The sequence below is a fragment of the Muscardinus avellanarius genome (assembly GCF_963383645.1).
Source record: "Muscardinus avellanarius genome assembly, chromosome: 5".
In the NCBI taxonomy this organism is placed as follows: domain Eukaryota; kingdom Metazoa; phylum Chordata; class Mammalia; order Rodentia; family Gliridae; genus Muscardinus; species Muscardinus avellanarius.
Window position 1 is genome coordinate 130,806,773 of NC_137790.1, and position 14,925 is coordinate 130,821,697.

Sequence of the window (14,925 nt, forward strand, 5' to 3'; positions counted from 1 at the left end):
CCGCCTAGGGGTATGGCTCCATACACAGCATCTCAGGATTAGACCTTCAGGCTGGACCTGAGTCAAAGGAGATGTACAGATTGGCTGGCTGTTTTCTGTCTTAGTTACATCATAATGCACAAGCAGCAGGTCATGATGTCAGACATTTCCTTTTATTAGCTCTTAGAAGACTCCAGTTGGAAAGCTCAGAGGCACTGGGAAGTTTCATTTACAACCTCCTTGAGGAATGAGAAAAATACATCTGTATGATTTATATCTACGTCCAGCTCGTGGTGCGTCTCTGAGGGGCTCTGCGGGACTCAGAAGCGCTTCTGGAGGGCAGTCTGGATGTTCTTCAGTAGACCCCACTTAGCTCGTGCCTTCCCACGCCCGTCGGGCGTCATCACCTGTGAACAGAGGCAAACAGCTGGCAGCAGCCCGGGAGGACCAGAGGCTCCCAGAAGCCCAGCCCACTCAGACCAGATACAACATGCCCCACCTCCTTAGCTCCTCAGGCCACCGGGCCAGGCAGGTGCTGTGAGCCCCACCTGAGAGGTAAAGAAACCTGGGCTAAGCTGGGCAGGATGGCTCATGCCTGTAACCCCAGTACTTAGGAGGCTGAGACAGGAGGACCGCAGGTGAGAGGTCAGCCTCAGCAACTTAGTAAGCCTGTTTCAAAATAAATGAAAAGGGTTGAGGGTGTGCCTTAGAGAAAGAATGACCCTGGGTTCAATCCCTAGTATAAGAGAAAGGAAGGAAGAGAGGAAGGAGAAAGCTGTAGAAAGAAGCAAGCAAGCCAGGCTAGGAGGACCAGCAGATTTCACTAAGTCCAAAAGCTGATGTGTGTTGGGGTTGAGATTCCATGGCCCCGGTCCTATATCCTTCATGCCACATGGAGCTGAGCTCTGATGACTGTGATGGGCCGCATCCGGTGGGCTTCAGAGAGTAGCATCTCCCTAGTCCCTTGTACTTGCTTCTGACACAGCTCTTAGCAGCTACAAATAAGTTTCAGCTAATATGTTTGACTTTGTCACCCGAGGAAGCACCCTGTTTGGAGTGTGAGGGCTATACACTGGCTTTTCATCCCGACAGTTCTAACACCGGTTATGGTCAAGAGAGAAAGTTCTTAGAAAAGTGGGTGAAAGGTATAGAGAACATAAATTGTAAATCTGCCAGTTGTTTGGCTTTGGTACAGGCAAATGCTCCATAATATCTTTGACCGGGGAAGGGTCAGTGCTACTTGGAAAAGGGAGATTGTACTGGGCATGAGAGCTAAGCAGGACCCTCCCAGAACTCACTCTGGCTCAGCCTAGATGGGGGTCTCCACGCCTTACCTTGAAGGTGCTGGGTTTCCCATCCATTCCTAATATACACTTACTTACGAGGCATCAAGGGAGTAGGGGGAGTCTTGGGGGATGAAGGAGCCCACGGGGCATGGGCCTCTGCTTAGAGGACTTGTGGGGCTCAGGGGTAGAGTAGCCTTTGGATTTGAACTGTGAAGAGGGACATTTACACAAACCATGGAGTTCCTACGTACAAAGCTTTTAACTTCCCGTATTTGTATACAAAGGGAAAGGGCAAAAATAAATTAGGTGTTTATTGACATTATGCCCTCTACTTTTATAGAGTTTGTTTTTGGTTGTAGAGAAAACAGGATTGCGGGCAAGGTAAAGGTCATATTATATACATGACATTATATTACCCATTGCTGGGTAAAAATGGAAATAATGCATAGAGAATACCCTTAAGAGGCAAAATAAATAATGTAAGACATGCAAATGGCTCAAGGGTCATGGGGAAGGGGTCATCGTGTGGGAGGGGGTAGGACCTGACTCATAAGGAAGAGAGGATTTGACTTTTTGCCTCAAACTATAGTCAGGATCTTAGAAGAAAAACTGTATGACTTGTGAATGAGGCAGGAGAGCTGAGGTGTGTCTGTGAACCAGGGGATCAGATGGTACAGAGGCCAGCAGAGGTGGAAAGACAGGACTTGAAATGCTGAAGACACTGAAATGACATTTCTTCCTTTGCCCCAAGGCCCCAGGCTCAGGTTGTTTTCCTAGTGAATTCTACCAAACTTTTTTTTTTTTTTTTTTTCCAGTACTGGGGATGAAACCCAGGGGCATTCTACCTTTGAGCTACACTGCCAGCCCTATCTTTTATTCTTTTTTTTTTTTTTGTGGTACTGGGGTTCCTGGAAGCCCTTCTATCTCTGGGCTACACGCCCAGACTATTTTATACGTTTTTATTTGGAAACAGGGTCTCTTAAGCCTGCGAGGCTGGCTTCGAACCTACACAATTCTCCTGTCTCTGCCTCCCAAGCGCGGGGATTACAAGCGTGTGCCACCACGCCCGGCTTATTCTTTATTTTCAAACAGGGCCTTACTGAGTTGCAAAGGGCCTCACTAAGTATCTAGGGCTGTCTGAGAACTGTGATCCTCCTGTCTCAACCTCCCAAGTACTGGAATTACAAGCGTGTGCCACTACACCTGCTTCTGCCAAACTTTTAAGATAGAGTGGCTCTAAAACAGAGAAGAGCAAAAGCATCCTGGCTCTTTTCTTAAGCCAGTGAAATATCCATTCTAGAGCCAAAGAAAAAGAACATAAGCCCCAAATCACAAGCCCAGTGCCTTTGCGACCAAAGACAAAATAATCTAAGATAAAAATATGAGTTAATTGAAGAAGCGATTAAAGTATGATATTTAAAAATAGCACATGATCTGACATATGGTTTATTCCATGAATGCAAGTAGAGTTTTGCATCAGAAAAATCAGTAGCTATAGACTACAGGAAAAACTCAGTGTCAGAGTATATAATTTAGTTTGGGCAAGTCACTGAGTTTAGTCCTGTGCACCAAAATAAAAAACAAAAACAAAAACAAAACACCCCAAAACAAAAACAAAATAAAGACCAAGCATTGTAACTTATTTTATCAACAAGGGCCTAAACGAGGAAATATTATCTCAAATAAAACAAAAATTAAGATTGGCTACTTATGTTCAAGTGCTCAGAAACCTAAAAGTAGAAAAAAGGGCCACATACCACAAAGCAAATTAAAAATAAAAATTCAATGAAGAAACATAAGTGTGAAGAATATGACGAGGATAAGTACTGTCACTACTACACTTTTATGTATGGCTAAAGGTCCTAGCCAAAGCTGTTGGAAAAGAAAAAAAAGTATTGTTTAAAAGATTGTATGGAAAGAGATAAAACTATCACTATTTATTAGATGATCAGATCATATGCTTGGAAAAAAGCAGAATCAACAGGAAGACTCTGAGAATAATAACGATTTTGTGACTTCTAGAACCAAGATTAATCTAAAGAACAAGTCTTTAAAGAAGCAATTCATCAGAAAACTAAAATATAGGACATTTGTAAGAGTAAAAAAATCTGTAAACTATTTTATTTTTAGTGTATATATTTAGGGTTCGCAATGTGCTATTTTGATTACATATAGACATAGTTGAATAATTACTACAATCAAGAAAATTAGCATACCCATAATCTCATAGACTTACCTCTGTGTGTGTGTGTGTGTGTGTGTGTGTGTGTGTGTGTGTGGTAAGAGCATTAAAATCTTAGCAGACTTCCACTTTATAACATGATATCATTATAGTCATCATACTATATTAGATTTCCAAACTATCTATAGTATAGTTTGGTATAGTACCGCTACAGAAAAATCTCAAAAATCCTAGTAAAGTACATATAAAATATTTAGAATAAATGTTCAGATATATTACAGAAATATCAATATTGTCTCCTAATTAAAGACTCAATGTCTTCCTAGTCAAATTCTATCTGAATTAAAAAAAATAAACTAAATCTACTTACTACAACATTTATATAAAGGAATAAATCTGGTTGTCTAAATAGATCTCACAAAAGGGGGATATCTTAGCAGTTCATTAAGATGTAACACAAATCTTAAGTTAAAAAGAATAAAACCAATATGATATTTACATAGGAACAGACACACAGACCAATGAGACATAATGGAGAACTCAAAACACATTTATTTAAATAGAAGGGGACACACTGTAAGATCTAAGTGGCACTCCTACATACTAATGAAAAAAAGACTTTGCTTGGTAGATGTAACTGGGTATACTGAATCACTGGATGACAAAGCAAGTACATTTCTACTTAGCATTGCATTAAAAGGTAGAGTCTATTGGATTAAAGAACTAAATTTGAAAGGTGAGACAGAAAATTTCACAAAAGAATATCTAGAAGATTATCTTTATGAGCTAAGTCGAGGGGAGGACTGTTTAAACAAAACTTCAAAAGGTCAAACCATGAGGAAAAAAAATAATTGATGGCTTTGATTGCATCAAAGTTGAAGATTTCTGCTGTTTCACGGAATACAGGAAGAACAAAGGTAAAACAGACAAATGCCAGAAAAAGAGATGGGATTAGCACTGTCTGAAACTGTTACCTAGACAATATAAAGGACAGCCTGCCAATAGCTTCATGAAAAATGCAGCGACAAAATGGGCAAAGGCTATTAATGAACTCGTTATAGAAGAGGAAATCCTGAAAGCCTATAAGCATATGAAGTAAATTTAAAAGTCAGGCAATGTAGGATAACTGTTGGGCTGGCAAAATAGTGGAGAAGCTAGATCTTTTTAGGTGTGGGTGGAACTTGGGACGCAGGGCCTCTCATGTATTCCTTACGGAAGTATTCGTGACCTACTCTTTAACCTGGCAATTTCACTTGCGGTATAGGTCTGATACGGGCTGAATTGTCTCTCTCCAAAATTCATATGTTGAAGTTCAAATACCTTGCACCTCAGAAGGTAATTCTATTTGAAGATAGGGCTTTGAAAGAGGTGAAAAAGTTAAGATGAGGTCACTAGGGTGGGCTCTAATTTAACCTGACTGGTGTGCATAGAAGAGGAAGAAAAATCTGGACACGCTGAGAAATACCAGGGGAAGCATGTAAGGGAAAAACCCGAAGGAGAGGACCCAAAGAAGAGGCCTCAGGAGACGGCGAGCCTGCCAACACCATGACCTCGGACTTCCCTCCACAACCCTAGGGAAATATATTTCCGTGGTCTTTGCAAACCCATTGGTGGCGTTTTGTTATGGCAGCTCTGGCAAACTCATACCTGGACATTGTCACATCTCCATCACATTCCACAGGGTGTCACAGGTGAGGCAGCTATGCCCTGCAGTGTGATTGGAGGTCACCTGGGTGTCCCTCCTGGTGGAGCAGACAGCATGCAGTGAAATAATGCACACTGTGAAGAGTGAAGGAGCATCATGAGGGACTCCAGACAAAGGAGGAGAAACCATGGATGAGTACAAGAGGGAGATAGGAAGAGCAAAGAGGGAGACACCTCAATGGACATGATGTACATACACAGACATCAAAGTCAGTCACTGTGCCGAGCACGGGAAGGAGGGGAGAGGGTGGGAATATGGTGGGAAGTGGGGGAGGGCTCACGGGGTGCTGTGTGCATGTACGCCTCTACCACCCTGGACTTCATCAAGATGTATGATTACAGTGCACCAATAAAATAAAAATAAAGAAGAGAGGGATGAGAGAACATCAGAGTAAAGACAGGGATGGATCACAAAAATAGCATTCAGCTGGGCGTGGTGGCACATACCTGTAATCCCAGTACTTGGGAGACTGAGACAGAGGATCACAGGTTCAAGGCCTGCCTCAGCAAGTTACTAAGACCCCCTGAAACTTAGTGAAACTTGGCTTCAGAATAAATAAAATAAGGTTAGGGTGTAGCTCAGAGGTAGAATGCCCCCGGATCCCCGGTACCACACTTCCCCACACACATGCACGTATGTGGAGGATGCAGCTGAGAGGCAGATTAACATCTACTTTGGAAAAGCCCAAGGGTTGTGGAAAGCCATGAGCAGACTGGTGGACTCGCTGAAAGCAGCCTGTTCCTCCAATGTAAAGGTTCTCATGTCTCTTACCAGCACCAGCTCCTGAATATCCAGCTTGTCCAACATCATCTCTAGGATCTCCTGCCATGTCCTCAGCCATTTAATGATTGTTATCTCAAGGACTTTCTGCAGGAGTCCTGCAGTTTACTCAGCCATTACCTCAAGGTCTCTCTGCATGTTTATTAGTTAAACATTACCTCCAGGGCTCTGCACATGGGCAGCAGTGTCTGAGCTGTAACCCGATTAGGATGATGATAAAAGCTGTGGACCAGTGTCCAGAGGGGCCTTCACCTAAGAGTGAGGTCCCTGGTCTGCCCTTTCAACCTGCTCTCTGTGTCCGTATCATTCTTTTCCTCTTAGGTGCACTGGATTTTACACACACACACACACACACACACACACACACACACACACACACACGGCATATAGGGAAAATGGGTAAGAAACACATTAAGGTGTATAGCACATTGTATTTGTGGAAATTAATATCACAGTGAAAACAATATATACCATATAAGAATATAAGAACACAGAAAGACAAAAAGACACATAAGTTGGAATGCAGGTGACGAAAGGAAATATATAAATATGAAGGGGGCCCTTGCACAGAGCATAGATGGTAATGGGCCATGAACCCAAGTGTATGATGAATTAAAACCGTCTGTCCTCCAGGTTAAAGAAAGCCAGGTCCAGCTTGAATCTAAAGAATATTTGCTCTGGGGTTCAAGTTTATCTGCAAGGGGAGTAGGGAAGAAATAGAGTTCTACTTACATGAAAGGTTTTGGAAAACAAATCAAGAGGAGCTAGAGAATGTGAGATTATGTGGGCTTCATTTCAGAGCCTAGACCCTCGTGAGCATGCGGGTGGCTGTGGGGCAGCTCCCCCGAGCATGGAGTTGTGGAGGGTCCACTATTTAATCTTATGTTTATTTAATCTTCCATTTTTCCAATATTACATCCTGGAAGATGAATGACTCAGCCTGGGGAGAGGTCTGCAGTAGGAAGAGAGGAAAAGCCAGAAGGGGGATTACACAACCCTGCTCTGAGGCTGGGCTTCCAGAAGGAGAAAAGGCTGAGGAAGAGGACATCACCACTGTAGAGACCCACGGTCACCAGGGAGATGATGAATGAGGACAGGAGTGGATGAACTTCCTGCAGACCTCTAGGAAAACACCTGAAAGCAGTGTCCATTTGTGATGACTGACCAGCCTGAACTTTTGCCTCCAAGTCTTATATCATCTAGGACTTGCAGTTTACAGATAGGGGTAGGCAGAGTAATGGCCCCTCACAGATACCCATGTGCTAATCCCAGAAGCTTTGAATGTGTTATATGATACATGGCTAAGGTGGATTCAGGTTGCTAGCCAATTGGTCTTAAGACAAGCGGATCCTGGTGGGTCATCAGGTGGGATCAAGGTAATCACAAAGCTCCTTCAAGGTGGAAGGTGGAGGTGGAAGAGATCCAGAGAACTCAGTGTGAGAAGGACACAGGCCAGTGCTGCTGGTTTTGGAGATGGAGGAAGGACGCACCAGTCAAGAAATGCAGGTGGCCTCTAGAAGCTAGAAAATTGAGGGAATAGATTCTTTAACCTTACAGAATGAACAGGGCACTGCTCATACTTTAATTTTACCCAGCAAGACCTGGTTGGGACTTCCAACTCTCCACAAATGTAAAGTGATAAATAATGCATATTGTTTAAGCCACAGACTTGTTATAGCAGCAACAGGAAACTGATACACACGTGGACAGCTTGATCTGTCACAGGAAGGTTTCCCGGGAGTTAGCTGAGGTTTAAAGTGGGAGGGAGACAGTGAGTCAAAGTAAGACTAATCTCAGAAGTAGGAATCGTGGTCAGCTGGTTTGTCAAGAACCAAGTGATGAAAGGTTGGAAGGAGAAACTGAGGCCTTGAATGAACAGTCAGGCCCTTTGATGTTAGAGGCGCTCAGCTGGGAATGGTGGGCCCAGAGAGGTGAGCGAGACCAACGTGGTGCCCATTTTCATGGAGCTTGCAAACTAGCAAGTGTGCTTGGGACTTGCACCCAGGCGCCCAGCCCATATCCAACACTGTTTCTAATACAAGCTTCTGTCTCTCCAAAAATAAAAGTTTCTCTCTTGATGCTGTTGGCTTTGCCACCATTCTCCTTGAGTTAGGGACTATGTCCCCAGGGCTGAACCCAGTCTGCCCTAGACTTCCTTGCATCTGATGATGGTTTGTGGGACCCAGAGCTGTGGGTCTGGATACAGACCCAGGTTCCAACTCAACCTCCCTTTGTGTTACATGAGGCCAGACACTTTCCCTCTCTGAGCCTGTTTACTTGTGGTTGGGAATGATCAGTGCTAATGGATATATGGTGTGATGACCTTCAGATGGGACCTTTAATAATAAATCTTGAAGTTAATTTTCTTGCTGCATGTACTATGCTCCAAAGACAGTTTTGTTAAAAAAAAATCAAGTCTTAGACAATGCAAATCAAATATAAAAGATGTTATTTCACTTCTTTTACAAAAGCACATATGATGGAAATATTACATTTCGGATAAGAAATGATTCTCCTGCCTTGTTGCAGCAGTTAAATGAAACCTTTCAGGAATACCTGCACAGTGCGGATGCCAAAGGGGGAAAAAATTCGATTTTATAGGAAAGAGCTAAAGTCATTACTTTTATGAAGCTTTATAAATGTCATTCAAACACACCATCTTATTTTCATTTGCCACTGAAGCCTTTACTTATGCAAATCATGACAAATGTTAAGGAAACCAGAGTTTCCCTTGGAATGCTAATGGAAACACAAGAAGGGAGGAAGAATGACTGCCGAAGGAAAAATCTATATCGCAGCTCCCCGCGTCAGATAAAAACGAAGCTTCCAGAAAACCTCATTAATTAGGGCTCTGCTCATTTAGAGATTGTGTTAAAAAAGCAAAAGGGCTCGAATGCATTTCCTTCTCACACAAGGAGGATATATTAATTGCATAAACACAATTTCAGGGCCAAGTTATTTCTTGACTGATTGCATAAAACATTTTGCTTTTGGGCATCTTATGGTCCTTTGTAATTATTAATTTTATTTATCAATTTATTTCTGCACTTTTTAATTTAGACATTTGTTCACATATTCATTTGTTTGGTCCTGTTTTCAGCCATGTGTTCATTTGATAACCATTAAGAACCTGTTATATGCAAACTGCTGGGGTAAGCAGCGTGGGAGAAAGATGAATTAGCCGGGAATTTTGTTCTGAACGAGTTCACAGTTTGGGAGGGATGATACAGCACTCACCTAAGAGAGGCCCAGGAGGGCAGGCGGAGAGGCAGACTGAAGGATCTTCAGTCCCCCAACTCAGCCACATTCCAAGCGTCCACAAGTGGCAGAGATACTTCTTTTTTTTAGAGTAATAACAATAATGAATGTCTTTTATTTAATTAATTTATTTATTTTGGTGGCACTGGGGTTCCTGGAAGCCCTTCTACCTCCAGGATACACTCCCAGACCTATTTTTACATTTTTATGTGAAAACAGGGTCTCCTAAGCCAGCGCGTGCGGCTGGCTTGGAACCTGCGGGATCCTCCTGTCTCTGCCTCCCAAGCGCGGGGATTACAAGCATGCGCCACCATGCCCGGCTATGAATGTCTTTTATGGGCAAGACTTTTCTGAGGGATTCTCAAAAATTGAGAAGAAAGAGGTATTATGTAGCTGGTCATGATGGCACATACCTGTAATCTTAGTACTTGGGAGGTTGAGATAGGAAGATTGCAGGTTCAGGACCAGTTTATCTCAGCAATGTGGAGTAATTCAGCAATCTATTGGGATCCCATTTCAAAGCAAAACATAAAAAGGGCTGGGGGTGCAGCTCGGAATGCCCCTGGGTTCAGTCCCCAGTATCCCCTCCCCATACAATTAAAAAAAAAAAAAAAAAAAGGCCGGGCGTGGTGGCACACGCTTGTAATCCCAGCGCTTGGGAGGCAGAGACAGGAGGATTGCGCAGGTTCAAAGCCAGCCGCATGTGCTGGCTTAGGAGACCCTGTTTCCAAATAAAAGTGTAAAAATAGGTCTGGGAGTGTAGCCCGGAGGTAGAAGGGCTTCCAGGAACCCCAGTACCGAGAGAGAGAGAGAGAGAGAGAGAGAGAGAGAGAGAGAGAGAGAGAGAGAAAGAGAAACTAAAAAGGAAAAATCCTTGTCAAGTGGATGTACTGTAAATTGTGGTCAAAGCTGAGCTGTCAGGCATCCTGTATCTGAAGAGGGACCATCTTCTTCTTTCCCATACAAGTGTTTGACCTCTGAGGGAGGGGGAGGCCATGCACATGGGTGTTGGGCTTTGGAAGCAGAGGATGACCCCAGGAGCTGGCCGTAGGTTGGAGTAGCTCACCCTGGTACCCAACAGCATAACCCTGCCCTACCCCCTGCTTCCTGTTTTCCCCTCATCCCTGGAAGGAACAGCCAATCAGATAATTTTGCTCAACCATCTGACCAAGGAGACAAAGTGAGTGTGGCTAGTCAGATGCTATTGGGCACTGGAGTTAGACTTACACAGGGGTTGGGTCAAGACTATATAAAGCCATGTGCAAGCTGAATTTAGGGGTGCAGAAACTAAGGGCTAGACAAAATGGTACAGATTCAGAGAGAATCAGACAGTATGGAGGGAGAGAAGGATGGGAAGGGATAAGGGGAGAGAAGGAGGAAGGGGGATGAATGGATGGAGGGAGGAAGAGAGAGAGAGAATGGATGGAGGGAGGAAGAGAGAGAGAGAGAGAGAGAGAGAGAGAGAGAGAGAGAGAGAGAGACAGGCTTTCCAGTTCTCTTGGAAATCTGATCCATGATCTGTCTTGTGAGACTTCTTTCTCTGAATCATACATTTTTTTTTCAAAAGCTGAAATAGATGGACTTGTCCTTTTTACTTCTACAAAATTCCTGATTAAGACATAATACACTCTGATTAAGAAAACAAAACAAATAAAAAAATCCCCCACAAAACCCCACCACCACGGTTATATAGTAAGATAGCTCTGGGCAGTCTTGATATTTTCCTTCTCTTTCTCCTTTTACTATCAATAAAATTATATGCATGAGTGTGTGTCCCCTGGGGATATAAAAAAGAATCAGCCTTTGCATCACAAAGAAGATGGGAATAATCTGGTCCTTCCTTTGTTGGAGCCCACCTCACCTGCTTAGTGGTTGTTCTTTAACTTTCTGATAAACAAAAAATAATTTATTTTAGTATAAATGGGTCTTAAATTTAACATGGAACATACTTATACTAAAAAAATTATTTGTTGGTGAGAAACTCAAATTTAACTGGGAATCATATGTTTTTATTTGTTAAATTTAGCACTCTGTCTTCGCCTGGGGATAGTTCCTCTTTTTTATTTTCTTACACTATGATTACTTTTTATTCTTAGCACACAACAATTGTTTGTTTTCTAGGCCCCGAGCACCTTGGAGGCATGAATTACTTTATTGTCTTCTGAATCTATGCATTTAAAACAATGCCTAGAATAAATAGCTTTTGAATAAAGCAGAATGTGCAATTCTCAGGCCTCCTTTTCATAGACTGGTTGAAGCCAGCAGCCCTATCTTTGGCCCTGATTTAACAGATTTTCTGGATTTAGAAGGTGAGTGCCTCTGGGTTCTGTAACTTCACAATTATCCTAACAAAAGCACCTCCAGAATCCATCAAGAACCCGTGCCCAAGAAGCAAAGCACACAGTCACAGTACCTTGCAGACGTCACTCCATTGACCGGGACCGTTTTCATTGATGGCTCTAACTTTGAACAGATACTCGGTGTTAGGGGTCAGGTTATGTAGCTCCAGATTCTGCTGCATTATGTCTCGTATTTGGCCACAGAGCTCCGTTCGCACGTTGTTAGGCGGGGTAGTAATGAGTTCATAGAATTCCATCTCAAAAGAGTCCACATCTTCTGTTGGGCATGTCCAATAAACCTATAAAAGAAATGAGCAGACTCAGTATTCTTTCCTATAAAGATTTATGCAGCTATCTATGGGGTGATTTTAAGCTATAGCTGCTAAGGGCTTTGGATTAGACCTGGTGCGACAGAAGGCTGTATGCTGAGGCCTGGCATAATAGAAGATGCTCCTCTGGTTTGCTACTGTCAATCACCATAGAGGTGATGCCTGTCCTTCTGATACCACTAACAAAAGCAGCTACTGTTTACGGAACACCTGTTGTGCATCAGACTTGGTGTCAGGCCCTACTATTCCTTTATGAAATCCTTAATCACTGCCTGGGACCCAGGTTATTATTATCCCAGGTGTGACGGGCCCCGCCCATCAGCCAGTAAGTCCGAGAGCTAAGATGGCGCTGAGCGGAAATCTTCCCCAGAGCACTTAGGTGGTAAACAGCTTTCAGGAAGTGACGACAAGAGCATGAGATACACGGGAACACCGCATGCCATAGGGCAACAGCCAATGGACTGGCTGTTGCCATGAGTTGTGCACGTGAACAGTCTGCTGATTGGCTGTTGGGCTCTATATAAGGGGAAGATCTCTGGGGGGAAGAGAGAGAGAAGAGAAGATTTACGGGAAGAAGATTTGCGGGAACTGTACAAGAACCTGGGGTAATAAAACTGCTTGAGGAAGATCGTGTAAGAGTCGTCACTGCGCGCGACAAGTGGTTGGCCCGTACGGGGACCTTCGCTTTGATCAGAACCTCGGCAGTCCAGGGCAGCCGGCTGGTAAGTACTCCTTGACTCCGAAAAGGGAGGAGGAGGCTCCGTTTACGGAGGGTTATTTTCCCCGATCAAAGGGGGCTCCATTAAGGAGGATATTTAGTAAATAAGGCTCGCGGATAAGCGAGGCTCGCGGAAAAGCGAGGAACAGCGCTGTATTTTCCCCGATCAAAGGGGGCTCCATTAAGGAGGATATTTTTTAGTGTAAGTAAGTTAGAGAATCGGGCTGGTCCTGATTCGACAAGATGGGAAATAGTCCATCTCACCCATTGCATAAAGCATTGAAAGCTTTGTTGAAAAGTAGAGGCCTAAAGCTTAGGGACAAGACAATACAAGATTTTCTCGAACAAATAGATAGGGTAGCGCCATGGTTTACAGTATCAGGGAATCTTTCTTTAGCAAGCTGGGATAAATTGGGAAGAGACGTAGAACGCGCCGAAGAACAAGGTATTGTCACAGGAGGGACTCGGCCGCTTTGTCGGCTGATTCGTGCCTGTTTGGAAGAAAGGCGCTTTAGAAAATTTGTGCAGGAGGGCCAGGCAGCTTTAGATGGTGTAAAAGAGGAACGTTCAACTTCCTCTAAAGTGGCCAGTGAGGAGGATTCAGAGTCAGAGGGGGAGGATGAATCTGAGGAGGAATTAGAGGCCATTTGTAAACAAGTGAAAGCTTTTGAACTGATTAAAGAGGAAATTTCGCCTCCTCCGTATAACCCTTCTGCGCCCAGAGCAGGAGAAGGTGTCTCTTTTAGTAGTCAGATGTGGAGAGATGCGGGAATTTTTCTAGCAAATCAAGCTTTCCCAGTTTTCCAGCTGCAGGAGGGGGGAAATCGTTATCATGAGCCTTTGGACTTTAAAACAGTTAAGCATCTCGCAGAGTCAGTTTGCACATATGGGTCGTCAGCTGCTTTCAATATAGCAATAATAGAGAGTTTACATCGCTATGCCATGACCCCAGGAGACTGGCAAAATTTGGTTAGGGCCACCTTAAATCCTGGCCAATATTTGGATTGGAAAGCTTATTATATAGAATATGCCACTGAACAAGCTGCACGTAATCGAGCAGCAGGAAATTCAGCCTGGGATATAGACATGCTGATGGGCCAAGGACGATTTGCTAATCAACAGCTTGGGTATCCACAACAGGTGTATGAACAAATCAACAGACTCGCTACCCAGGCCTGGAAGGCCCTCCCTAACAAAGGAGAGGTATCTGGTAACCTTACAAAGATTACTCAAGGATTGACTGAACCCTTTTCAGACTTCGTTGCCCGTCTAGTAGAGGCTGCGGGAAGAATTTTTGGGGATTCTGACGCGGCCATGCCGCTCATTAAACAATTGGTCTATGAGCAATGCACTAAAGAATGCAGACAGGCCATCACTCCTTACAAACATAAAGGCCTAGAGGTGTGGATGAAGGTGTGCAGGGAACTCGGAGGACCCTTAACCAATTCAGGACTTGCTGCAGCCATTATACAGGCCTCCGGACAACAAAGTAAGAATAGTACCAAAAATGGCAATTGTTTTTCCTGTGGAGCGACAGGACACTTAAAACGAGATTGTCCTAAGTGTAGGGCGTCCCAATCTTATCCTTCTCCTCCTGAGTATTGTCGTCGATGTAGAAAAGGAAGGCATCCTACTTTTGAGTGCCGTTCGGTTAAAGATATCGATGGCAACCCCTTGCCCTATACTGGAAAGCAATCATCAAATACTCAGACAAAAAACGGGAGGGCGGGCCCTCGTTCCCAGGGCCCACAAAAATATGGGAACCCTCAGGTGTATGGGGCCATGGAGACACAGCCACCTCAGTGGCCCAATTTACAGCCTCCGGAACAGTCCGGCGAGCCACTCCAGGTTCGGCAGGATTGGACCTCTGTGCCACCTCCAGGCTGGTATTAACGCCACAAATGGGGGTTCAAATTATTGAAACAGATTTTCAAGGTCCTCTGCCACCTAATTCTGTTGGCTTACTTTTTGGAAGGTCTTCCTCTACCATGAAAGGACTTGTAGTCCATCCGGGGGTTATAGATGAGGATTATACCGGTATCATCAAAGTGATGGTTTCAGCGCCCCGGGGTATCGTTGCCATTTCCCCTGGGGATAGAGTGGCACAGTTACTTTTGCTTCCCAGTCTACATGGTATGTTTCCTTCAGCAGAGGGACGACGCGGTATTGGTGGGTTCGGTTCTTCAGGAAATGAGTTAATATCTCTTGCCTTTGATATGGGAACTCGTCCCTTGATAACCTTGGACGTGGAAGGCAAGCAAATCCTAGGACTTTTAGATACTGGGGCAGATAAAAGTGTCATCGCCTGTAAAGATTGGTCATCTTCATGGCCCACTCAAAAGGCTACCG

At 43.9% G+C, this 14,925-nt stretch overlaps 1 protein-coding gene across 1 annotated transcript in view; it reads right to left on the minus strand.

Moving 5' to 3' along the window:
• Window positions 1–299: 299 nt before the first annotated feature.
• TRIM42 (tripartite motif containing 42) overlaps window positions 300–14,925 on the minus strand; it is a gene marked incomplete at both ends in the record, with an annotated part of 34,907 nt that continues 20,281 nt past the window's right edge. Inside the window, 2 exons of the mRNA XM_080695844.1 lie at window positions 300–386; window positions 11,604–11,828. Coding sequence (XP_080551970.1) covers window positions 300–386; window positions 11,604–11,828 — 312 coding nt within the window. The remainder of the gene's footprint in view (window positions 387–11,603; window positions 11,829–14,925) is intronic.